General features: G+C 39.5%; 1 protein-coding gene across 1 annotated transcript in view; it reads left to right on the plus strand.

Moving 5' to 3' along the window:
- Positions 1–24,744, plus strand: part of RGS5 (regulator of G protein signaling 5) — a 61,157-nt gene that overhangs the window by 16,898 nt on the left and 19,515 nt on the right. The window contains exons 2-3 of the mRNA XM_003258790.4: positions 18,010–18,120; positions 24,406–24,467. Of these exons, the coding sequence (XP_003258838.1) occupies positions 18,010–18,120; positions 24,406–24,467 (173 nt within the window). The remainder of the gene's footprint in view (positions 1–18,009; positions 18,121–24,405; positions 24,468–24,744) is intronic.

The following is a 24,744-nucleotide window of genomic DNA, read 5'->3' on the forward strand; positions in this document are numbered from 1 at the left end:
AGATCGCACCACTGCACTCCAGCCTGGGTGACAGAGCAAGACTCCATCTCAAAAAAAAAAAAAAAGACTTTTTTTTTCTCTATTTCTATTTGCCAGATGCATATAACTGCCAGTTAGAATAACTGAGCAACTAAGAGAGGTGATATTGCATGACAATAAGTAAAAGCCCATATGCTGGCATGAGACCATGTTAAATTATACCTTTATCATTTACTTGGTGAATTTAAGCAAATTAAGTTCTCTGTGAGGTCACAGGGTCACAGTAATACCTCCCTCATAGGATTATTGTGAGCACTAAATAAGTTTACTCATTGCATGTGTTGAGTGAACCATGCAGTTAACTGAGAAATGTGTGGTTTCTCTTAATGTTTGCTTTTTCTTAGTTATCTTCAGGTTGCGACAACCTTGCAGCCAAACCTCAGAATGGATCTAGAACAGGTAACTGGAAAGCATCAGGAATTATCTTCATCTCCCTACAGATGTGTAAGAATGGGACTCCCATGAAAGGGCCCCTTACAAGGAACATTAGAAAGTAAATGAGACAACTGGATGACAGGAGGAAGGAGAGAAGGGAGGATCACAGATAATCAATTTGAGCCTGAGGGGTTGAGAGGATAATTGGACTCTTGATGGAATATGATTACGTGAAAGGGAAGCTATTTGTAGCAGGTGATAAGTTCATTCTTCTGCACTCTCACCTTGTCTTTTAGGAATTTTTAGTTGATTTCAAGTCAAAAGCCCTGATCTTCCTGGACAATTTTATAGTTGTTAGTTATTAATTTGATTTAAAAAAAACAGCCATGACTCCCATATGCAAGACTCCAGGGAATAATTCACAGGTAACATAGACATAAAAATGAAGCCCACTCACACCGCTCTGCGTGTGTGTGTGTGTGTGTGTGTGTGTGTGTGTGTGTGTGTGTAAATAAGGACTATAGGACACTCGTCTTGTCTGGTTTGAGCTTTTGGGTTTAGGAGAGAAGGAGCAATATTGGAACAAATAGCTGGTTCAGGAGAGGAAGATTAGATAAGGCTGAGAAACAGATAATTCAAAAGAGGTTACAAGAATTAGGATTATCTATTAACTGAAAATAGAATGGTAGAATGAGGATCAGAGAACAGTCTGACTGGTTTTATGTCTATTTTCTATAGTTAACTAAGTTTAAAAAACAAAAGCTAAGTGAGGTGTGTTAGTTTCATATTTGCTGCTTAACAGTTGCCACAAGCTTAGTCACTTAAAGCAACATGCATTCATTCTCATACAGTTCTGGAAGTCAGAAATCGAAAATAGATCCCTAGAGCTGCATTCCTCCTGGAGGTTCTGGGGGAAATTGATTTATTTGCCTTTTCTAACATCTAGAGGCCACCTGCATTCCTTGACTCATGTTACAGCCAGCAGTATAACATTTTTTAATCTTTCTTTCTGATTTCATTGTCACATTGCCTTCAGACTTGACCCTCCTGCCTTCTTCTTACAAGGATTCTTGTAATTACATTGGGCCAACTTGGATAATCCAGGATAAATTCCCACTTCAAGATCCTTAACTTATCACTTCTGCAAAGTCCCTTCTGCCACCATGGAGGGCGATGTGAGGATGTAACTTTGGCCATCTGACTTGTTCCCCTTTCTCCTTTTATTTCTGTGTCTATGCCTTGTTAACTCTTCTTCTGTCACCTAGATACTTTTTAATTTAACAGACATTGTTCTTCCCTTTTTTTTGGAGGGATGGGGTGGTCAGGAAAGCTTCCCAATACTCTCTGTGGCTTCTCCAAGTTCTCAGGCCTTTTTGTTTCCCTTGGTGGTGTATTTTATAACTGATGGTCTCCTGTCACCTGTGACTTGCATTTGAAGTACATAAAATTACATTTCTATTTGTTGAAAATGGTTCATGTCTACAGTCTAGAAAAGTGTACTCAGCCCAAAGACACCCTGTTGTTCCTAGACTTTGTTGCTCCATTAAGCCCAGATCTCTAACTTAGTGACTCCTATTCCAGGAACCACACAATTTAGGCGAGTTTCTATTCCTTAGTCCTCAATGTGCAAGAACCACAGGGCAGACTGCATTGCTCATTGGGAGGAAAAGGAAGGAATCGTCTAAGAATGCTGAGGAGAAGTTTTCAGGAATGTGATTTGCATGTACCTCGAAAACGTATGTGAAATTTTTAGAAAACTTATTAGGGAAATGTGAACTTCCATATTAAACATTGGAAGGAATCACTGGAGAGATGAGAGAAAGACAGAAAGAGGGCGCCTGCTTTGAGATCCAAACCAATACCATTTCCTTCTCTGGCATGCAAGGTCCCAGCAAGATCTCCCTCAGGGAGAAGCTGTCCCTTCATTCTATAAACTCTCACAGAACTTTTCAATTATTCTTGTAGTTTATATCACTTTTACTCAATTTTCCTCAGTCAACTTGTCTGTGTTTTTGATATTATCTAATTTAATTCTTAGCATAATCTTCCAAGGTAGATATTATCAACATTATTATTTTACCAGCGAATAAGTTAAACATCTGGCCCAAGGACAGAAAACGCACTCCATAACCCTGAGTTTACCTTCAGGTGTGCTAATTCAAAACCAAGGGCTCTTTCTACCATATCACAGCTGCATCTCAATAAAAGCATCTATACATGACTCCTTTGTAAAATGGAAGCAATTTGAGGTCAGGAATAATTGCTTATTAATTTTGTAAAACAATCCCATAGCATCCAGTATAGTGCCTGACAAATGGTGGTTGCTCTATTAAAATCTCACAAGTAAATGAATACAGAAATGAATTGAGTGCATGAATCAGTAAATAGATTGTTCCTGAAAATAGAAATCTTGGGAATAATAAGTGGCTGTTAAATTTTGGGGGGAGAAAGAAGAAATGGTTTGAGATCTAATTCTGTGCTTCAGAAACAGTCCTCTTATTCCTCATTGTTATGTTATTATTTTCTTCAGCAAACTTTTAAAAAGCTGGCAAAGATAAATGTTGACTAAGTATTGTTGTTTGCAGTAATGAATTTGTATCTTTTATGTAAATGTATTGTGAGAGGACACATTAAAGTTCTGGGAACTGTAGTTTTATTAAGTGATGTAATACATGTTAATGTTTATTAAGATCTCAATTAATTTTACATTTCTTCTCTTTCCCTCCCTCCTTCTCCAATACCTTTTACTACCCCTTTCATTTATATTTTTGTGATATATAAAATGAGTTACTAGTGCCATGTACAATAAGAAACTTTCAGCCTATAAAGTCCCTCAGTATAATTCAAAGCAGGAAGACATGGAGACACTCAAAGACTCTGAATGACTGCAGTGTTCAGAGGAGCTCTCGTGGGAATCCCTTCTGACCCCTCCACCTTTGGAACTCAAAATAAACCATAAATGCCTGTCTTTCTTGACCTGAGGACAATTTTCCCACTATTCATTATCTGGCTTCCAAAATGAATTGCCAAAAGTCCAGCCATCCTGCCAACAACATTTGGAATAAGATGGGAGAATTTAAGGTCAAAGAGAAATAAACTGTTTCCGTCTTGTTGGTTTTGTCCTTCCACTGTCTCCTTCCTTACCCCCAGTAACCTACTCTGAGGGATAGCATGTCAGAGACAGTCCAGAAAAGCATGGGAAATATCTCAATTTCCATGGGAATCCTTGAGTAGGGAGTGGCCAGTACTTGGGAAAAACAATACTCTTTTAAAAACTAAAGTAAAATTACAGCACCAAGGGGGTGATAATACAATGTAATTGAGCTGAACTAGGCAGCAGTAGAGGTCTCCACACTTGCTTTCTTTGTCACTCCATAGGAGTTTCCAATGAAGAGGCCGGCAGTGTATCTTCTCTTTGCTATCAGAATTGGTTGCATTATTATGAGGTGGAAATCTTCGGAAAGGAGTTTACCTTGAATGTTAGTCAAATAGATCTTTCTTTTTTTTTTTTTTTTTTTTTTTGAGACGGAGTCTTGCTCTGTCACCCAGGCTGGAGTCCAGTGGCGCGATCTCGGCTCACTGCAAGCTCAGCCTCCCGGGTTCACGCCATTCTCCTGCCTCAGCCTCTCCGAGTAGCTGGGACTACAGGCGCCCGCCACTACGCCCGGCTAATTTTTTGTATTTTTAGTAGAGACAGGGTTTCACCGTGGTCTCGATCTCCTGACCTTGTGATCCGCCTGCCTCGGCCTCCCAAAGTGCTGGGATTACAAGCGTGAGCCACCACGCCCGGCCTAAATAGATCTTTCTTGAGCCTAACCTATCCTATCCTATCCTATCCTATCCTATCCTATCCTATCCTATCCTATCCTATCCATTCATCCATTAACATATTATTAATCAACACATATATGCAAGATATGATGATAGGGATAGGACAAATATGATAGTGACAATAATAATAATAGGTAACATTTATTGAGTATTTATAATACTATACACCAAGTTCCATGCTAAACCTATTAATGCATTAACTTATTTAGCATCACAACATATCTATGAGTTAGAAATTCTGTTATCACCATTTTTACATAGAAAAATGAAGGGTTGGAATTGAAATTAAGGGTTGGAATTTAATTTGTCCAATGTCACTCTGCTGGTAAGTGAGAGTTGGAATATAAACCCAAGCAGTGGGAACCTGTGGTCTTATCATCTATGTCATCCTAAGAGTTAAAGCAACTTTACGGTACTTAGTTATTTTTAAGATGCTCTGGGGAGATGAAGGAAGTAAGACAAGGCACCCATCCTCAAGGAGCTTGCTATCTCACTGGGAGTACATACATATGGGACTCTTAGGTATACATTTACAAAAAGCTAGAGTCATTCCGTGAAAACGTGCTATCCATAACTTTAGAAGAAGGAATGTGTTCTGCTCTTTGCTCTGTAACTTACTGGCCATGAGAACTTGGAAACATCTTTTAATTTCTGTAAATCTCAGTTTTTCCACTTTTAAAATGGGGGAGGTGAAAACTAAAAGCTCTCTGAGGCCCCTTAAATATGCCTCTGTTTTGTAATTTTATAGTAGATAAGAGAGAAAGCAGTCTGGGATGGAGTAGTTACAGAGGTTTCAAGAAAAGAGTGAGACTTGTTCTGATCCTGGAGTATTAAACTGGCATAGAAGTGGAGGGAGAAAAAGATGGTGTGCTTGGGAGATACTGAGGAGGCCAACAGGAGTAGATGTACATGTGGTTGTGGAGAATAATGGGAAATAAGGTTAGCAGTTGAGGATGTTAGAAGGCAGAAAGTGATGTTTGAAGTAGATATGGTAGATCAGTGGTTCTCAAAGTGTGGTCCTGAACCAGAGATGTGAATCCTCAAACCCCACCTCAGATCTCCTGAATGAAGAAAAGCCAGAGGCAAAGGTTGCATACCATATGATCTTATGTATATGAGAAAAAACAAAACTATAAGGATGGAAAACAGATCAGTGGTTGCTAGGGATAAGAACAGGGGGCCAGGCGCTGTGGTTCACGCCTATAATCCCAGCACTTTGGGAGGCCGAGGCGGGCGAATCACGAGATCAGGATATCGAGACCATCCTCGCTAACGCGGTGCAATCCCGTCTCTACTAAAAATACAAAAAATTAGCCGAGCGTAGTGGCGGGCGCCTGTAGTCCCAGCTACTCGGGAGGCTGAGGCAGGAGAATGGCGTGAACCCGGGAGGCGGAGCTTGCAGTGAGCCGAGATTGCACCACTGCACTCGAGCCTGGGCGACAGAGTGAGACTCCGTCTCAAAAAAAAATAAAAATAAGAAAGAACACGGTAAGGGCTTCATTACAAAGGGGCAGCATGAGGGAATTTCTGGGGTTACAGAACTGTTCTGTATCCTAACTGTAGCAATAATCTGTGTGTTAAAACTCGCACAATTGTACACCCAAAAAACGTGGGAATAAGGAAACTCTGGGGTGGAGTCCAGCTGTCTGTGTTTTAACCAGACCTCCAAGTGATTTGGGTGTACACTGAAGTTTGAGAACTACTGCGGTTAATATAGAGAACCATTGTAGGTGAGGAGGAAATTGTCTCTGCAAGGCTGGTCTTATAGGGAGTGCTGAAGGCACTGCAGTAGAAAGAGGGAAATGGGCAGGTGGAATGTTACAGTAATTCAGACCTGGAGAAACGTGGTAAATATAGGTATGAAGAAGCGAGGACACATTTAACAGGATTTCCTTGGCTGGGTGCAGTGGTTCACGCCTGTAATTCTAGCACCTGGGGAGGCTGAGGCGGGTGGATCATCTGAGCTCAGGTATTTGAGACCAGACTGGACAACATGGCAAAATGCCATCTCTACAAAAAATATTAATACAAAAGTTAGAAGAATTGGTTGAGCCCAGGAGGTGGAGGCTGCAGTGAGCCAACCAAGATCATGCCAGTGCACTCCAGCCTGGGTGACAGAGTGACACCCTGTCTCAAAAAATAAAAATAAAAGGATTTTCTGGGAAGACAGAAAAACACTTGTGACAGATTAGCTATTGGCAATGAAGAAGAAAGTCTAAATAATGTAGATTGGAGCATTTATAAATTGTGAGAGTAAGGAGAATATTATAGTTACATAAAAATGGGATATTGGGAAGAAGGGTTGAGTAAAAAGCAATACATGGTGCCATTCACAAGGCATTGAACACCTCAGGTCCTTGATTGTTCTCATTTATATAGTAAATATATTGAATGTGATACTTTTGAAATCTTAATTTTTTATAGCTGGAGGAGCTATTAGAGGTTTTCTCACTAAACTTATTTCCTTTCTCCCTTTCTCTTTTTCTTCCTTTTCTTTTTTGACAGAAAATAAGAGAGCTCAAATAACATATTCGAGATCACCCAGAAAAGTACTGGCTGAGTTGATAAATAGGATTTAGTCAGGAGCAAATCTTTTGCTATTGTACTGTTTTGGTTTTTTTTTCTCTATTTCCAATTGTTATGCTCTATGTTACGTTCTGTGTTGACAGCTGTCATTTTTTTCTGTTAATAAGCTGGACATTTTCCTTCGTTGGCACAGGACTTTCTGTAAGTAATAATAATAATAAAGCTTGCCACTTATGGAGTACCATAGTACATGTGCTAGGCACTAATATTAGTGTTTCACATATAGTAACTCACTTAATCACAAGAGGTTTATGAAATAGATACCATTATTATCTTCATTTTACAGATGAGAAAACTAAGGCAAGGTAAGGTTTAAAAACTTGCCAAAAGTCACACATGTGGTAAGATGAATCTGGGCAGTTTGGCTCCAATATCCATGCCCTTTACCACTATGTTATTCTGTCTCTTGCTTTAAGAAAACAAGAGTTTGGTTTTGGTATTAATTGGATTTTCTAAGAGTTCAATGTTCCACTTGACTTTCTCTCTAGGAACAGTCTTTTTAACGTGTATCGTATTTGCTTTACAAGCTTCCAGTTATATAATCTGAGACAGGATTTTTGCCACGGTTGGGAGTTGGACATTGTCTCTGCCAAGTGTGGGGAAGATTTAACACAATTCAACATGTTACTTTTGACTGTAGTAATGGAATGGGGATCTGGAAAGTATCTTATGATATTGCTTGGACAGATCCAGGTGGTCATATGACTTAGTTATCCAAAACAGCTGGTTGCTAGTCTTTTCTTGATGACTTTTCTTCTGTAATGGAAACTTCACCACATTTATTGTTCACAATTTCCATGGTTTCATCACCATTTTACGGTAAGTTCTCCTGAACACTTCCTGTTTAAGTTTAAGCAATCTTTGTGTGTGTGTACGTGTGTGTGTTGGGGTAGGGGCCTTTCACGCTTATAGATGGCTGGGTTTTGAAAATTTATAAATGCATCATTATTTATCAGTTTCTTGTTCAAAGCTTCATAATCTCTTGAAGCTAGAGTCCCTTGTGTGGGTTTAGGTATCGTCCTGGTTAAGGGTAGGAACCCTGGTGCTTTTAGGATCAAGTCTCATTAGGGGTACCACATAGTTGTCCCCTTCTGTGCTCCTACCACCTCCCTGGACTCCTGAAAATGCGTATGTGGCTAGAGAAGATGAGGATTTGATTAGTTATGGAACCCTAAATCCCTGTCCTCTGACATTTTCTCAGGGATTCTCTCTCTTTTCCCTATTTTTCTGCTTCTTTTATTTATTTATTTTTAAATTTTTAATTTTTTTTTAAATTCTTTTGAGACAGAGTCTCCCTTTTGTTTTCTAGGCCCGAGCGCAGTGGCACCATCTCAGTTCACTGCAACCTCCACCTCCCAAGTTCAAGCTATTCTTGTGCCTCAGCTTCCCCAGTAGCTGGGACTACAGGCACGTACCACCACGCCTGGCTAATTTTTTTGTATTTTTAGAAGAGACGGGGCAGGAGTTCACCATGTTGTCTAGGCTGGTCTTGAATTCCTGACCTCAGGTGATCTGCCCGCCTCAGCCTCCTAAAGTGCTGGGATTACAGGCATGAGCCACCACGCTCAGGCTTTCTGTTTCTTTCTTTACCACTCATCAAATACAGTAGTCTTTCACTCCTTCTCTCTGGGAACAAGCTGGTGTGTCTCAGTGATTTTGGGGTTTTGGAAAACAAATACCAAAATGGGATACTCTTGTCAATTATCATTTGCTTTTGACATCACAACACAACTCCCTCAGAGGCAAGAAAGCATGAAATGCCTGGCTACCATCTTTAAAGAGGAAAAATTACATGTGGAGGAACATATGAATTAACACCCAATACATTAATATGTATTTAAGCTATTATTATCTTTAAGAGTTGCTACAGATCACTTGTTTTCTGCTTGTTTGCCGTGGAGAGGGGTGACTGCATGATCATGGGTGGAGTCCTTGCACCTAGATTCAGGAATTGTATGATTAAATGAAAGTCTGGTGACCTCAGGTGGTCCTCCACACTTGGATATATCAGGGATCTGGGGAGATAAAGTGTGTTTCTCCCCCAGGTGACTGAAGAAGAGGATGCCTAACAAGTAGGGCCAGGTTTATGAAAGCAAGACCACCCTATGCATAATGAAATCCAACTGTGCCATACTTTTTGGACAAATACTTATTAACAAGCTCATGTAAAATGTTTGCATGACTTAGTCTATAATCTCAATAAAGTCCTAGTTCTTTCTGCCCTGACTACACCTTGTATGAAGAGTTTGCTCAGATACAATAATATTCTAAGCTGGGATTCTAATACCTTTTAGTTGATATCAGGCAACAAGAAATCTTAGCATCAATGTCTGGATAGAGGACTATGTGGGAATCAAGCCACAGGTGCCATCTCTAAGGGTTAAGAGTGAATTACACTTTCAAAACCTTTCTATGGAATGGGTGGGGGTTTCCACAATAGTGTCACCAGTCCAAATAACTTGAATATTATTGTGACTGGAGAGCCCATTATCTAATGAACAAGCCTACGTGTAAACACTCACTTCTAGCACGCGTTCTGCTAGTTGGCAAAGCTTCTGATTTCGATCTCGATAGGGATAGCTGAGGCAGCTACAGCAGCCACCTTTGGAGCATGGTCTTTCTAAAGAGCTTGTTGACCACCGTTGAGATGTGAATGCTTGATTAGGTCAAGTAGCTGAATTAACTATGACACACATAATGTCATACTGTAGTGATTACAACCAGCTAAAATTTTTTATTTCATTGTTTTTCATTTCTTGTTTTGTATCTGTCTTGCCCAATTTAAACATAAACTCGATGAGAGGACCTTATCTTTTTTATTTCATTGAAAATATCAAAACATATTATAGCATACATCATGTGGTAGGCATTCAGTAAACATACTTTTAATTTGTTGAATAAATAAGTGGACAAAAGGAGAGGCTGCACAGGGTTTTCTTTTTCTTTTTTACTTTTTTTTTTTGAGACGGAGTTTCACTCTTGTTGCCCAGACTGGAGTGCAATGGCGTGATCTCAGCTCACCACAACCTCCACCTCCTGGGTTCAAGGGATTCTCCTGCCTCAGCCTCCCGAGTAGCTGGGATTGCAGGCATGCACCACCACACATGGCTAATTTTGTATTTTTAGTAGAGACGGGGTTTCACCATGTTGGTCAGGCTGGTCTCGAACTCCCAACCTCAGGTGATCCGCCCACCTTGCCCTCCCAAAGTGATGGGATTACAGGCGTAAACCACTGCACCCGGCCTGCACAGGCTTTTCTCTGTCCACCATGGTCCTAAGAAATTAAGTCAGCTTATTTAAACAAGAACCCTGGGAGACTTCCTAGTCTGTTACTGCACGTTACTTGTGATGGTCCCTTACTGAAAATGAGCTAACCTGGGGTAGTTGAGGTAACAGCTTGAACATAAAAATGAAAAGAGTTGTTATTAAGACAATCTGCTGAAGGGAAACGTTAGAACATATCAAGACTTGAAAGGGTATAATAGATAAACGTGATTTCTGTGAATATATTTGACACAAATGACATTGTCAGTTCCATCTTTTCAGCCATCTTATAGTTTGAAGGGGCTTATTATGTACTTAATCACTAATATGAGCGAAAGCCTAAAACACTGCTAGGGAATGATTCACTTGTGTTTAGAAACAGAGCTTTCGTTTCTGAAGTCATATCATAACACATTAATACTACTACTACTACTATATATTCCTTAGCATTTTCTTCACCTTTTTATCATCTGGAGCACCCGAGGAGTATTTCATATTAACTAACCATAGAGTCATTTTCCATCATGTATCATATATTAATTATATAAATCAAGTAAGAAAATAAATATGTTTTAACATGATATCACACTGTATTACTAAACTTCTCTTTCATATGCTGTTAAAGCACAAGCAATGAGTGAATTTTCTGTAGTTCAAATTGAAGTAGGTTAATTCAGAAAAAGGGTAGATGGTAGATGCCAAAACGGTAGATTCTTTCCACCACAATCACCCGGCACTGCCTTTCCCTGCAGTTAAGAGTCCATCTTGATTTTAGGGGCCATGCTGAGGATCCTGGCAAGTTGAGGATTTCAGTCCCAGAACTGAGCTGACTTTCCACTAGCATATTCTTATACTCCCCCTAAGGGTTTTCAAGATCATCCATTACCCTGTCTCGGAGCCACCTACGAGGAGCAAACTCCACTGATCTGAAGTTTTAAATGTGCAGCCAGGAACAAGGCTGTTCCAGCTTTCAACAAAATGCATCCTCCCTCTTGATGGGCCCGCGCAGGCACCCTCTGGGCCCCCTTCCCTCTGTGAGTCTCTGCTGGGTTCTACCTCTCAGATTAATTCTCAGCTGCACGGAACTCAGAAGAGCTCCTCTCTCCTCTGGTCTCTAATCCGGCAAATGTCTTACTCTCGGCTGTGGACACTGACGGCTAGCGAGTGTTTTAGAAGCTTGTGTTTATCTTTCCTGGGTATCTATTCCAGACATGTTCTTTTTCGTCCGTGGAAAGAAGCTTCGTAGTGTTTCTTCAGAAGGAAGCAGCCTGAAACCAATCTGCTCTCTGCTCAGTTCTTTGCTGATGCTCATGCCTTCCCACGGCCAGCAGGGGGCATCTGCGACACGGATTTAAATTGCATTGAATTTAAATTGGATTATCTGACGTTAGGACACCTCTTTTGGAAATGTGTTGTAAAAATCTTGCCTTATGCTTCTCAACTTTCCTCCCTCTCTTCTTCCTTCTCGTTGTTCCTGACATATGTCTGGCGTCTACAGCGAAACCTGTTTGTGATTGCCAAAAGTCTTTCAACCACAGGAATAGCCTATGCCCCAGGGCTACTTCTGTTTCTTTTAAATCCTGAAAGATTATGGTCTCATAATTGATTCTTTTCAGATTGCTAGTGATTGCAATTATCCTCCCTGACTCTTCTCATCAGCATATGTTCTATATAATATGAGGAACAAAATGCCCCACTTGACCATCCTCAATCTCTTTCAAGGACAGAAATTGAATTCACTTACTTTACAGTGCTTATAATCATTTAATGGTGTTACCTCTGTCCAGTTAGCAAATTAGAGACATCTTAGTCCTCCGTGACTCATTCTAAGCTGCACTCCAATATTTCACCTACTCCACCCCAAAATGCAGCTTTACTATAACCTAGCAATTCTGTTCATTCATTCATTTGCTCATTCATCAATTTACATGGCAAATCTTTATTGAATGCTATTAAATGCCAGGCCCTGTGCTAAGTGCTGAAGCTGTAATTGTGAACTAAACAGACGTTCACTCTGCTCTTGGGGACCTCACACTTTAATGGGAGAGATAGACAATATTCGCATATACATATATATATGGAGATATAAATGCAAATTGAAAAATGCCATGAACGGAAAATTCAGAGGGCTCTGGGAGCAGTTTTTAGGTATATAATGTCTCCCATTGCACACTGGGAAGTTAGGGCTCCTTGAGGTTAGAGTCTATGTTTGTTTATTTATTTATTTAGAGATGGAGTCTCGTTCTGTTGTCCAGGCTGGAGTGCAGCAGCATGATCTTGGCTTACTGCAACCTCCATCTCCTGGGTTCAAGCAATTCTCTGCCTCAGCCTCCCGAGTAGTTGGGATTACAGGTGCCTGCCACCACTCTTGGCTAATTTTTTTTGTATTTTCAGTAGAGACGGGGTTTCACCATCTTGGCCAGGCTGGTCTTGAATGCCTGACCTCATGATCCACCCACCTCGGCCTCCCAAAGTGCTGGGATTACAGGCATGAGCCACTGTGCCGGGCCTATGTTCTTTGTTTTTATACTCCACCTACCGTCATCAGTGATTGGAAAAATATCTGCTATACAGTTTACATATATGTGTTTTATATTCAATTGTTCCAAGTGTCTCTGAAGTGAGAAACAACTCTGTAACCCTTGAAACACCTACTATAAGACTTTATATATAATTGGTTCTTCACACATTCTGGTGGAATATAATTGTATTTCTCAAAATTTAACTATGTTTCTGTTTTTAGTGATTGCTTGTGCTGGTTTTCCACACTTATGCATCTTAAGGTGATAACCCACTAAATTCACCCACTAGCAGGAAGGACTGAGGTGGTCCGTGGCCTTTTGAGTTTTGACTTCCCAGCCAGCCAGCATACCCACACAGGGAGCAGATTTAAAACTGCAAAGCCCCAGAATTATTCAAACCGTTTTCACTTTGGAATCACTAGTGTGAGTCATCTAGACAAAGAATTATCTTCCTCTGAGCCTTCAATTAAACTTTAACTCAAGCATTTTCAATTGATTTTATTTCAAAACAAGTTTTTCTTTGTAAAACAAAAGAATAACAAGAGGAGGAAGAGAGATGACAGGAGATAAAAATAGTTTCTTGTTAACGAGCATTAATGTAATGTGGCCAGGAAAAAATGTCTAGTGTGCAGTCAAATAGAGCCTGAGACTGAGCATGAAATTGTAAACAAATTAGAAAATTATCTTCTCTGGATGGTATTGTTTTTGATGTTAAATTAATGTCAGATACGTTCAAGTTTATCTATAAAGGGAAAATTGGTAGGCTGGAGCTATTGTTTTGTTTGAATTTTTCATTTGGTTTGTTTTATTTTCATACGTCTGTGAGGCTATGGTAGGGAGGAAAGGCAAAGGGGGGATGAAATAATATTCCAGGGATTCTTGAGGAGTAAAACAAATCTAACATTATTTAGTCTTGTGAAAAGAGTGCAATGTTTAAAGTGATTTGAACTTCAGCATTTGTCAACTCCTCTGTTGTATGAGCAGAAATGCAATAATACTATTCATTCCCTGAATAACGAACTCCTAATTAAATTTAATAGACTTCACAACTTAAATACTCTTAACTTTATAATGCTCTATACTTGAGCCTATACCAAGCCAGAAATTGACGCCATAGAAAGAAGTGTTTCCAAAGCACTGAATATCTTTTCTCCCTTACATTTCCAGGGCAAATAGGAGGAGAAGAGTAACCTGATGTTCTGGTATGTTAGTCTGCTCTGAGGAAATGGAATACGGTTTTCTTTTGGCAATATTGTAAATGATAGTTGATTTCTAGATCATTCCACAAAAAACTCTATTTAGGCAGTGATATAGATAAAATAGTAGTAGGGTACTGATTCATCCTGGTTTTAAAAGGATTTTGTGGTATGTCTTGAGCATTTAACTACCATTTATAAATGGTGTTTTCACAGCAAATGCATCCTGAAATAGTAAAAGAAAATGTGAGATACATTGAGTTCATATGATAGGATGCCACTTCTTTACAGACAGTCTTTGAAAGGCACTTTTCAATAGTTTTATCTCTTGTTTGTTTTCATACCAACTTTGCTGCAAGCTACGTACTGTATAGAGGTCCCTCCAACATCCATCCCTTTATCTGGAAGGGAAGCAGAGTAAATTCTTCAAATCAGCTTTCTGCTCTCTCACGTTTCACCCTCTTGCAGTACAGGCTACTTTTACATCCCTTAAAATAACACGCACCCACCCTTCTCTCTGGAACACTCATTCTTTTCTAGCCCAACTGACTGACTGCTGCTCATTCTCTAGTTCCACGTTTGCCTCCTCTGAGAAGTTCCCCCGATTTACCCTGTGGACACTGCTGCTCCTCCGCAAGTTCTGCTGCTTTCTGGACAGTCTGTCTTTAAGCGCCTATTTGTGATTGTTTCCACATCTAAGACCTCTCTGGGCTAAAAGCACCTTGAAAGCAAGGAGCAAACCTAATGGTGTTTGTATATTTACTGCATACTTCCTGACACAGTAAACATGACCAATGAGTAAATCAGTAAGGAATAAATGAATTAAGTCACTAATAATTCTTTTACATACATTCGATTTCTTTGTTCTAATTATCCCTTAATCTCCAACTATTATTCTTGCATCACGAAATCAAACACAAATATTTTTCTGCCTTTTATAAAAGCAAAAGGTTCAAATGGAGCAAGAAATAGAAAAAAAAGGAACTAAATTTGGTTGGGAGGGGGGGATACAGTTAAAACCAAAAGAACCAACGAAACAGAAACTTAAACATGAGAGACTTTCATTACATCATTGCTATCTAAATATTGGTGAGTGGGCTATTGGGTCAAGGTTGAAACTGCAAACAGTTGCAGCATGCATCCCACGGGTGGGTGTACAGGAAGGGAGGGACCTATGGAGCCAGGAGCACATGGATTATGGATGAAGGTTTTCATGGACTGGGTGGGATACTGTGTCCTAGTGCACCTTGCATCTCTGACTGTAATACTGCACATTAGCCAGCAGAGGGTAGCCACAAATATTGCATGTATTTCTCCTCCCCACTTAATGTTGTCTTCATTTTTCAGATAAATATAAAATTGGCAATTCTTGTCCCCAGAGGTAGAATATAGAAGGTTGTGGGTGTAGTAATTCCTTAGTAACTTGCGGGGAATTTTTTGTATGTTTCAATGTAATGTTCGAAGCTAGGGAACATGGGTGGTGGGTTGGAAAAATGATTGTGTAGTTAGAACTAACTTTAAAGAAGCCGTGTTCTATGCCAAATGCTGTGCTAGGTGACTCATATGCATTAGTATATTTAATCATCTCAAAAAGTCTTAGGATATACTATTTTATCAGTCCAAATTTCTAGGCAAAAGAACTAAACATTAAATAATTTAAGTAACTTGCAACGCCTGGAATTAAAGCGACACTTATTCTAATTCACAATGTTATATAAGCTCCCTCAGCAGAACAGTCCCAGTTTTTACCCTAATGCCATGCTGAGCTTGATCTGAGGTCCTGTGGGACCTGAGTTGGCTTTAGTCAGTGAGAGGGTCTTAGGGAAAGAGCGAAAGCAGAACAAAATGAAAAGGAAAAGACACTGTAGAGATGACTGCTTCTAAAACATAGTTTTCAAAACATAGTAAATGTTTACTAGCCTAAAGGAAAATATGTTATAATTAGGTATTTATGGAGTTTTTATAAGTTACCACACGTTTCCTTACATTTTTTTTCCCTAATATCCGTAACTGCAAATCTTAGGCATTTACTTAAATTGCCTCATCACAGCCTCCCTGTGAACAAATGAGGAAAGTATGTGTACAATAGTAAAATCCTATTTGGCTGCCATGTGAACTTCACCACATCTCTTTAAGACTTTGGTTATGATTAGCATTGACTGGGAGGTAAATGTTAGCAGATTTGTAAAGAACAAAATCAAGATTTTTTAGTTCACTTTGGCAAATATTTTTAAATGTTTACTATGTTGCCAAGCATTGTGCTAGGCACAGGGGTTAAAAGGTATTTAAGACTAAATTCCTACCATCAAAAAGTTCTCATATCCAAGTAGAAAAACAGAAACATAAGTCAATGACCATAATGCAATATGATGAACCCTCTCTTAAAAGCATGGGTAAAGTGCTAAGGTGACCGGGAAAGGGTAGCTTTTTGGGTCTCCCAATATTCAACAACTTGTCCTATGGATTAATATTTAAGATTTGCCTGGTGCTTTTCTAGTTTAGAATTGTGATAAAGTGATGGATAGATTAGAAGGTTCGTTTTAAAACTGAGTGTGAAAATAGTTGCATCCTATGATGGAGGAGTACCCAGAATTCTGACCATGTCTACTCACTAAAATACTGAAGATACAAAGAAGCAGTAAATTCTTCTGTAGTTTGTTGTTTGGCAATTAGTATTCATTTATCAAGGCTTACTGCACATAAGATAGTCTGACAGCCGTAGGGAACAATGGATAAGGAGTTGGAAACAAAAATTTTAGAAAGAAATAAATAATCAGGTAGAATGATTTAATTTTATAGGTGGAAATAGCTCAAAAACATCTAAAATGATGGATAACTTCATCATAACTCCCTCCCTCAGATGAGGGAACTGAGGTCTGGCAGTAATAAGTGATCATTTTACTTCTCAAAAGAAGACATTTATGCAGCCAAAAAACATATGAAAAAATGCTCATCATCACTGGCCATCAGAGAAATGCAAATCAAAACCACAATGAGATACCATCTCACACCAGTTAGAATGGCGATCATTAAAAAGTCAGGAAACAACAGGTGCTGGAGAGGATGTGGAGAAATAGGAACACTTTTACACTGTTGGTGGGACTGTAAACTAGTTCAACCATTGTGGAAGTCAGTGTGGCGATTCCTCAGGGATGTAGAACTAGAAATACCATTTGACCCAGCCATCCCATTGCTGGGTATATACCCAAAGGATTGTAAATCATGCTGCTATAAAGACACATGCACACATATGTTTATTGAGGCACTATTCACAATAGCAAAGACTTGGAACCAACCCAAGTGTCCAACAACAATAGACTGGATTAAGAAAATGTGGCACATATACACCATGGAATACTACGCAGCCATAAAAAATGATGAGTTCATGTTCTTTGTAGGGACATGGATGAAGCTGGAAACCATCATTCTCAGCAAACTATCACAAGGACAAAAAACCAAACACCACATGTTTTCACTATAGGTGGGAATTGAACAATGAGAACACATGGACACAGGAAGGGGAATATCACACACTGGGGCCTGTTGTGGGGTGGGGGGAGGTGGGAGGGATAGCATTGGGAGATATAGCTAATGCTAAATGATGAGTTGATGGGTGCAGCACACCAACATGGCACATGTATATATATGTAACAAACCTGCACGTTGTGCATATGTACCCTAAAACTTAAAGTATAATAAAAAAAGTGATCATTTTTTCCAAATGTCATGTATCTAATAATAGTGAGGACCAGAGCCCTCAGAAGACTAGTAGGCAATGCATGCAGAGTTCTACTTGGGAACTCTAGCATCAGACAGCTTGGGCTCACATCTGTCTCCACCAAATACTGGCTGGGTTATCTTAAGTTATTTAAACTCCTGTCATTTGGTGACCTCATCTGCAAAATGGAAATAGTACCATAGTGTCTGCAGATATAAAATGAGAGAACACATATAAAACAATAATGAGGATTAAAATGTAGTGCAAATTAATGAAGGACATACTAAGAGCTTGATAAATGCTATTTATTAGAACTTACATGTCCTAATTTCTGCATTAGTATTCTTTCTGCCACAAGAAAAATAAAAGTGAAATGGGATTTTGTATATTTTTGTTTCTCTGACACAGGAAGAAATCTCTTCTTAAAATCTGTAGGCACATATGGTGTCCTCATTTCCCCTTGTGTCTCTTCTTTCAGGGCCAAGGAGATTAAGATCAAGTTGGGAATTCTCCTCCAGAAGCCAGACTCAGTTGGTGACCTTGTCATTCCATACAATGAGAAGCCAGAGAAACCAGCCAAGACCCAGAAGTGAGTCATGAGTATGGATTCCACTCATTTCCTCCAGAGGATGGCTATTTTTCAAGTGTTTAGCACCATTCCTCATCTGTAGAAATACCCCCTTCAATTACTCATTAAGGATCATAAGAGCCCTTAGAGAGTTGGTTTGCAAATAAGCTCTTTTTTTTTTCTTAACTATCTCATGTCTGGAGCATCTTATTGAATACAGGTAGAATACTTAAAAAATAAAAGATAAGACTCTGCCTTATTTTTGAGAGACAGACATACTTATAAAATAGACAGACCATACTTATAAAATGATACCAGCCACTACAGCAGTGTGGTAAAAATACCTGCTCATTTACTGCCTTGGTAACCACTCCCGATCCAGTTAATTATGAGCCCTGGATGCTTACCTGCTGATGAACTATCTAAAGCTGCTTCCTCAGCAGGGGGATGTGAGAACATTACCCTCAGAAAGATACTAAGGACAAGGCAGACAATTTCAGCCTAATTGTTCCTTCTCCAAGATAGTGCCCCTCAAGGTCCAACAGAGGAACAAAGTCTGTTACTTAAGTGAAGAATGAACACTTGACTAGCTATTTCTATTTACCAAGTATTTTTCCCAATTCATAAATTAATATTCTTGATTGGATTTCTGCAGTCCTCCCTCATCCCCATTCTCCTCTCCCTACATATTCCTCCTGTCAATTCAGGCATCCTAGGGAACTATTACTTCTAAAGAGTCATGATGTTATGGCAGTGAATCCAGGTCTCACACTGTGCATTGGCCCTGCTTTAACTCAGGAACACGACTCCCAGCATTCCCATTGTTCATCATCATCCCTGCTAGCTGCAGAGACTGTTACTACCTAGACAGATACACTCCATCTTCCCATTAAAACAGAGATACCCATGAAAATCAAGAAAGGAAAATGGGAAGAAGAAAAGGCCAAGGCATTCAAATTCCTTCACTCTGCTATCTTAGAGCTTTGATGATATCACAGAAGTGTGGTAAAAATATAGGAGTCCCTTTAACCTCCATTTCTCTTTTTAAATGGAACATTTGTGTAAATTGGCCAGCCTGTCCTTTGTCCAAATGACTTCAACTTAATGTAGCTGGATTGATTGGGAGATAAAGAGATGAGTTATTCTTTTTCTTTTTTTAATCTTTTTCCATTAGCCTAAGTGAATATTTCCATTCCTCTCTTTTTTTATTACTTCAAAGTGATTCTAAACAGGAAGTGAGGCATAATTGCGTTTTCTGCATTTGAAAAGGAGAAGCTAATTCAGTGTGGAGCAGCAGGCACCAAGCGGTAGTAGAGAGTAAGAACCACATTTCATAGCAGCAACAGATCAAAACATCTATTTTGAAGTAAACAATGCGACGATTTATTGATCCGTTGGAATTAACTTTAAAAAAATAGAGTTCTACATTTCCTGCTTTAAATCTCTGCTTTAACATTCACGTAGACCCTTAAACTGTTGATATTAAAAAGGATTCAGAGAGAAGCTGTTCTGAAGAAACACTGGGGCTGACCATTTATTGGATTATTTACTTCTCTTGTCTTCCATCCCCTTTCTTCCTCCAGAAGCCTAAATTGTTTTGGAAAATTCCTTCTTATCCCTAGAGAATAATTCTGTGTCTATTGCATTTTCAACAGTGACCGATAAAAAAGTTTCCCATTCTCTTCTGAATCCATAAACCCCATCCCACCTCCTCATGTTTGGCAACTTTCTATGCCATTTATCTGACAGGAAATACTGTGTTCTGCATAAGCTCCGTCTCTCTCTCTCTTCTCTCACTTTAAAATTTCTCTGTATTTTTAACTCATGTTCTTCTTTCAGAGGGGAAAATAATTCTTCTCTTGATTGGAGGTATTTTTAACCCTTCTCATATTCTTTGGGTTACTGACATCAGTAGAATCCATTTTTTAAAAAGCATTTTCTATTTTTTAACATGTATTTTTGAGTTCTCACTTTTTTTAAAAAAAAGGACCATTGAGAAAAACAGAAATAAGTGCTTATATTCCTACCCCCTAAAGACAGCTCTGTTCCCCTTTTTGCATTTTTAGTAGCCCTTTTTCCCTGTGGACCTTCTTCCCCTAGGAGCAAACAGGTACCCATGTTCCATGCTGAAAAATTATCTCCCCACCTTTCTCTCCTTCTGCTTCTATGCCTTTCTCTTACTTTTACTGGCTAACTGTAGAAAGAGAAGTCTGTACTCACGGCTTTCAGTCTTTTCTGTATCTCCTTCTTATGCAGCTTCAACCTTACTACCTCACCCGAACTGTTGTTTCTAAGGCCCCATCTGTGACTTGTCTGCAGTGTTTGATGGCTCACCAGTTGACCTACTGTTTTTTGGGGGTTTTTTTTGAGATAGAATTTCGCTCTTTTGCCCAGGCTGGAGTGCAATGGCATGATCTCAGCTCACCACAACCTCCACCTCCTGGGTTCAAGCGATTCTCCTGCCTCAGCCTCCCGAGTAGCTGGGATTACAGGCATGAGCCACCACGCCCGGCTAATTTTGTATTTTTTAGTAGAGACAGGGTTTCTCCATGTTGGTCAGGCTGGTCTCCAACTCCTGACCTCAGGTGATCCGCCCACCTTGGCCTCCCAAAGTGCTGGGATTATAGGCATGAGCCACCACGCCCAGCCCAGTTGACCTACTCTTAAATCTCTCTTCCTTGACTTCTAGTCCTGCATTCCCCTCCTGCCATCTCTTTCTCTAAGTGCTCCCACTGTTGCTCACCCTCTGGATGTGAGCATTCCTTAAGGCTCTGCTGTAGGTCCTCCTGAGAAACAATAGACAACATTAGCCAACTACATAGGTTTAGTCTGTGATAACTGTTATCATGGCTTACAAAATCATCAATTGTAAAATGTTAGGAGCTGATATAGATATTCATATAGTTTATTTTATATTATAAATGTCTCCCTTTCCCCTGCCTATTTCAGCAATTTTTAACCCCTTTTTCTGGTTTGTTGTTGTAGTGATCATTTTATACTAAAGATGACCTCCACACATAAACAGTACCTAGCCTGTGCTAGTGGAAAACAGTTACAGAAAGTTGTCCTACATACGCTCACCTGGTTAGGGTGAGCCTGGTTGTGAGGACTAAAGATCTATGTACAATTTCAGGCCCGCATATGGATGTCAAAAAATGACATGTTTTGCTTGTTCTTAAGTCTGTATGCCCAACCATGATGCTCAGGTCACCACTGGTTATCAGGTAAGGGCTCAATAAATGCTCATAAACTTGAGCCTGGTCATAAGCAGACTGTACTGTTGGGCAGGAAGGGAAAGGGGACTAGGCACGTCTAATTGACAGTAAATAACTTGAATTTTCTTGTCCTTGTTAAGAGCACCGATGTGTAAGAACATTTTTAAGACATTTAAGTATGTGCCAGGCACTGCGCAGATTAAAAACCAAATCAAACAAAAACAATACAAAAAACAAAAACAAACAAAAAACCCAACCACAGGCACTTGAGATTATAGCTAGTAAGTGCCAGCATTGCCAATAGCAGTAATAATGGTTCATGGGACTGGTCATTAAAATCTGAGTTTGGGGTTATTTGTGGCTTTCATCAACGAGACTAACTCAAGGCAAAACCATCATTCACTTACTTATTAATCTGACACACATTTATTGCAAGGTGGATTGATGCTGTAAGGGTACACCACAGGATAGGGTGGAATGGGAAAAGTTCTCTGTGCATGACAACCTATACCCTTTGGCAGTGAGTGCATCATTGCCATGTGAGAGATTCAGTGAGTAAAAGCGGTAAGAGTAGAGTAAAAAGAGAGACAGCGCTTCCAGCAGAGATGGCCACTTCCTGGGCCAGGTGGCATTTACACTAGGCATTATAAAACATGTGGTTAATCATCTCTATAAATGTTTATTTTGAGTTTCATTTGAAATAGCTTCCTCTCTCTCCCCCACACTCCCACGCACAGAAACTCCATACCCATCCTCTGTGGTCAGCTATGACCTTGCAAACCAGAACATTTATTGGTCATTTAGATCTGCATCTATCTTGTTTCCAAAGAAGTCAGACCTAATGAGGACTGGCAAATTCTGAGAATAAGGACAGGATGAACCTCTGTTAACTCCTAGGCTGGTAATCAAAACACTGGGCTTCATGCTGTGGGGGATGTGTCCTACTTGACTGTGCCCTTAAATCAATTTGGACCAATTTCACCCCCAAGCGGGCTCTGCACATTTCCTTTTCAGGAATTTAATCTTGGCTGTGATGTGCTGCTGTTATTGACCATTAGCCTGGTTCCAACAAGACCATTTGGGACAAATCAGATCGGATAACATGCTTAAGTTTGGCATACCTGCTCATGTCATTTCTTCTTCCTTTGCTCCTCTATACTAACTGGAGGAAAAGTGGGGCAGGAAAGTGATTTCATTTAATGAGAATATTTATAAAATCAGGAGATCCTGTGAGTAAATCAGCCTTCCTCTTGCTCTGAGCTACTTTCTTTTGTCCAATAATTTAATGTCCTGCTGCTTCTGTCAACAAAGAATAGAGACTTGGTGGGTGTCTATTATGTGCAAAACATTGAACCTACTATAGTGAAGAAGGTAAGATGTGTAAGACCTTGTGCTGAACATGTAGGTATGAAATAATATGTACATAAAACAGTTCTCCACTTGCAATAATATAAAAGAGCCAAGGGGAGTTATTGACCTCTAGTAGATAGGTCCTTTTCTGGTTAGAAATAAGATGGACAAGAACGCTATAGAGACATAATTATAATCATCCTGTTAATGCCATTTTTTTTTTTCTTCGTGTGCTCCTTTATACTAGCCGGGGGAAATGGGAAGAGGGATGGGTAGCTCACGTGTTAGAAATAAATTTCTGAGGCATCAGTATGTTTGCCATCTATGATGCCTGCGTTTCTAGCCAGCAAAACAGAAATCACCCAAGATTATTTCACAAGGTTTGTTACCCTCAACTTGGCAAGTTTAACCTGCAAAGAGTGAACACATAAAAGTTTATGAAAAATCATATAATCAGGACTCACAACTGATGCATGTTCTGCAATGAGGAATAGAGAAGTAAAGGGATTATTCACAATACTTTAGCCCAAAACCTACTGCTGTCTTGGACTCTTTACATAAATAAAGTGAGGCTGATTCTGCACCTGGGACAGCAAAATGAAAAGTAGAACAAGCAGCTGTCATATCAACCAAAGCTGCTAATCTGAATAATTAACCCCCCCCCCGAAATATCATTGTATAAACATTAGAAGCAGGAATTTTTTTTTTTTATTGCCTGGACAGTTGATAAACAAATTAAGAGCTTAGGAAATTCCAGTTTAGGAAAAACACCTCAAATGGCCTTAATATTCTAGTAAATGCTTTTGTCAGTCTGTTTTGATTTGGCAATGAAGAACTCACATCATAATGCAAGAGTTCGAGCCGGGTGAGCCGAAGAGTGTGCAGTCAGCCATTTTTCCCAGACAATACCAGCTCCACTTGACACATCCTGCTGTGAGAGAAAAATTGGTGGTTGAGATGAAATAGCTGCAGGGTTTCTGCATATATAAATGTTAAAATAGAAACAGCCTAAGGAGAAATTATATGTTGGCTATAACCTTCCCTTTTTGAGTCAGCATCTCGAGCATTTGTGTATGACATTCCTATTCAGGATATATTAACCACTCTTTTTTTTTTTTTAATTAGAAAGAGTAAATCTTTAAAAAAAAGTCTGATCCTGTTCTAAGTGGGTAGGAAAAATGCACCTACGTTTTTAACATGTAAATTTGTTGTGATCACAATCCCAACATAAGGAAAGCATTATACACTCACATCTTCCACTATCCTTAATTAGACGGCTTTGGGATGTGGATGTGGAACCCCAATGCCCTCTGCTGATTCAATTAGGTGGTTAACATGCAGTATTGGTGAGGCAGAGAACAGGAGTTCAATCTCTGTAATGGGACAACTGGATTTCATGAAGTTATATTTGGAAAAAAGACCACAGTGGGAACAACTTTCATGGGATATATAAGACTATCAAGACACAGCTTAATGTCAAACAAACTCTACTTTTAAAAAGGGAAAGACCTAACCAAAATGTTCAAAAAAGATGAAGATATGCAATAAAGCTGTATGAAAACAAACCCAGCTCATCAAACCCAATTGTTAGAGAGAAAATAATTTAAACTTCCTTGTCCTGAGGATAGACCAGCAGTCATATCATTTCCATCTAAGAGAAACAGGAAGTAGTTATTGCTGGTACATGTGGTTCAATGCCTACTTATGCCATACCCCTTTTCTCTCCTTATTATTGATGTAGACCCTCGCTGGACGAGGCCCTGCAGTGGCGTGATTCCCTGGACAAACTCCTGCAGAACAACTGTAAGTTTCCATTGTTTTTTTTTTTTTTTAAATAAAGATCAGGTTAGATACAGAAACAAAAAACATCTTTGTATTGCCTGTGTTCTTCTTCCCCAATGTTGACATTTCTTCAATCATTGAAGGTGATATCAATAAAGGAAGGGGGCTGTGGGTATGTGATTATCCAGTTCACAAGAAAAGGAGGGTCCGTGGCACTATGGGGGAATGTGAATGTAAGGAGTTCTGAAGACTCATGATTGCAGTTGTGTTCTCATCTGTCCTGCTTACTTGCATGAGC

The sequence above is a fragment of the Nomascus leucogenys genome, chromosome 12, assembly GCF_006542625.1.
Source record: "Nomascus leucogenys isolate Asia chromosome 12, Asia_NLE_v1, whole genome shotgun sequence".
Taxonomy (NCBI): Eukaryota; Metazoa; Chordata; class Mammalia; order Primates; family Hylobatidae; genus Nomascus; species Nomascus leucogenys.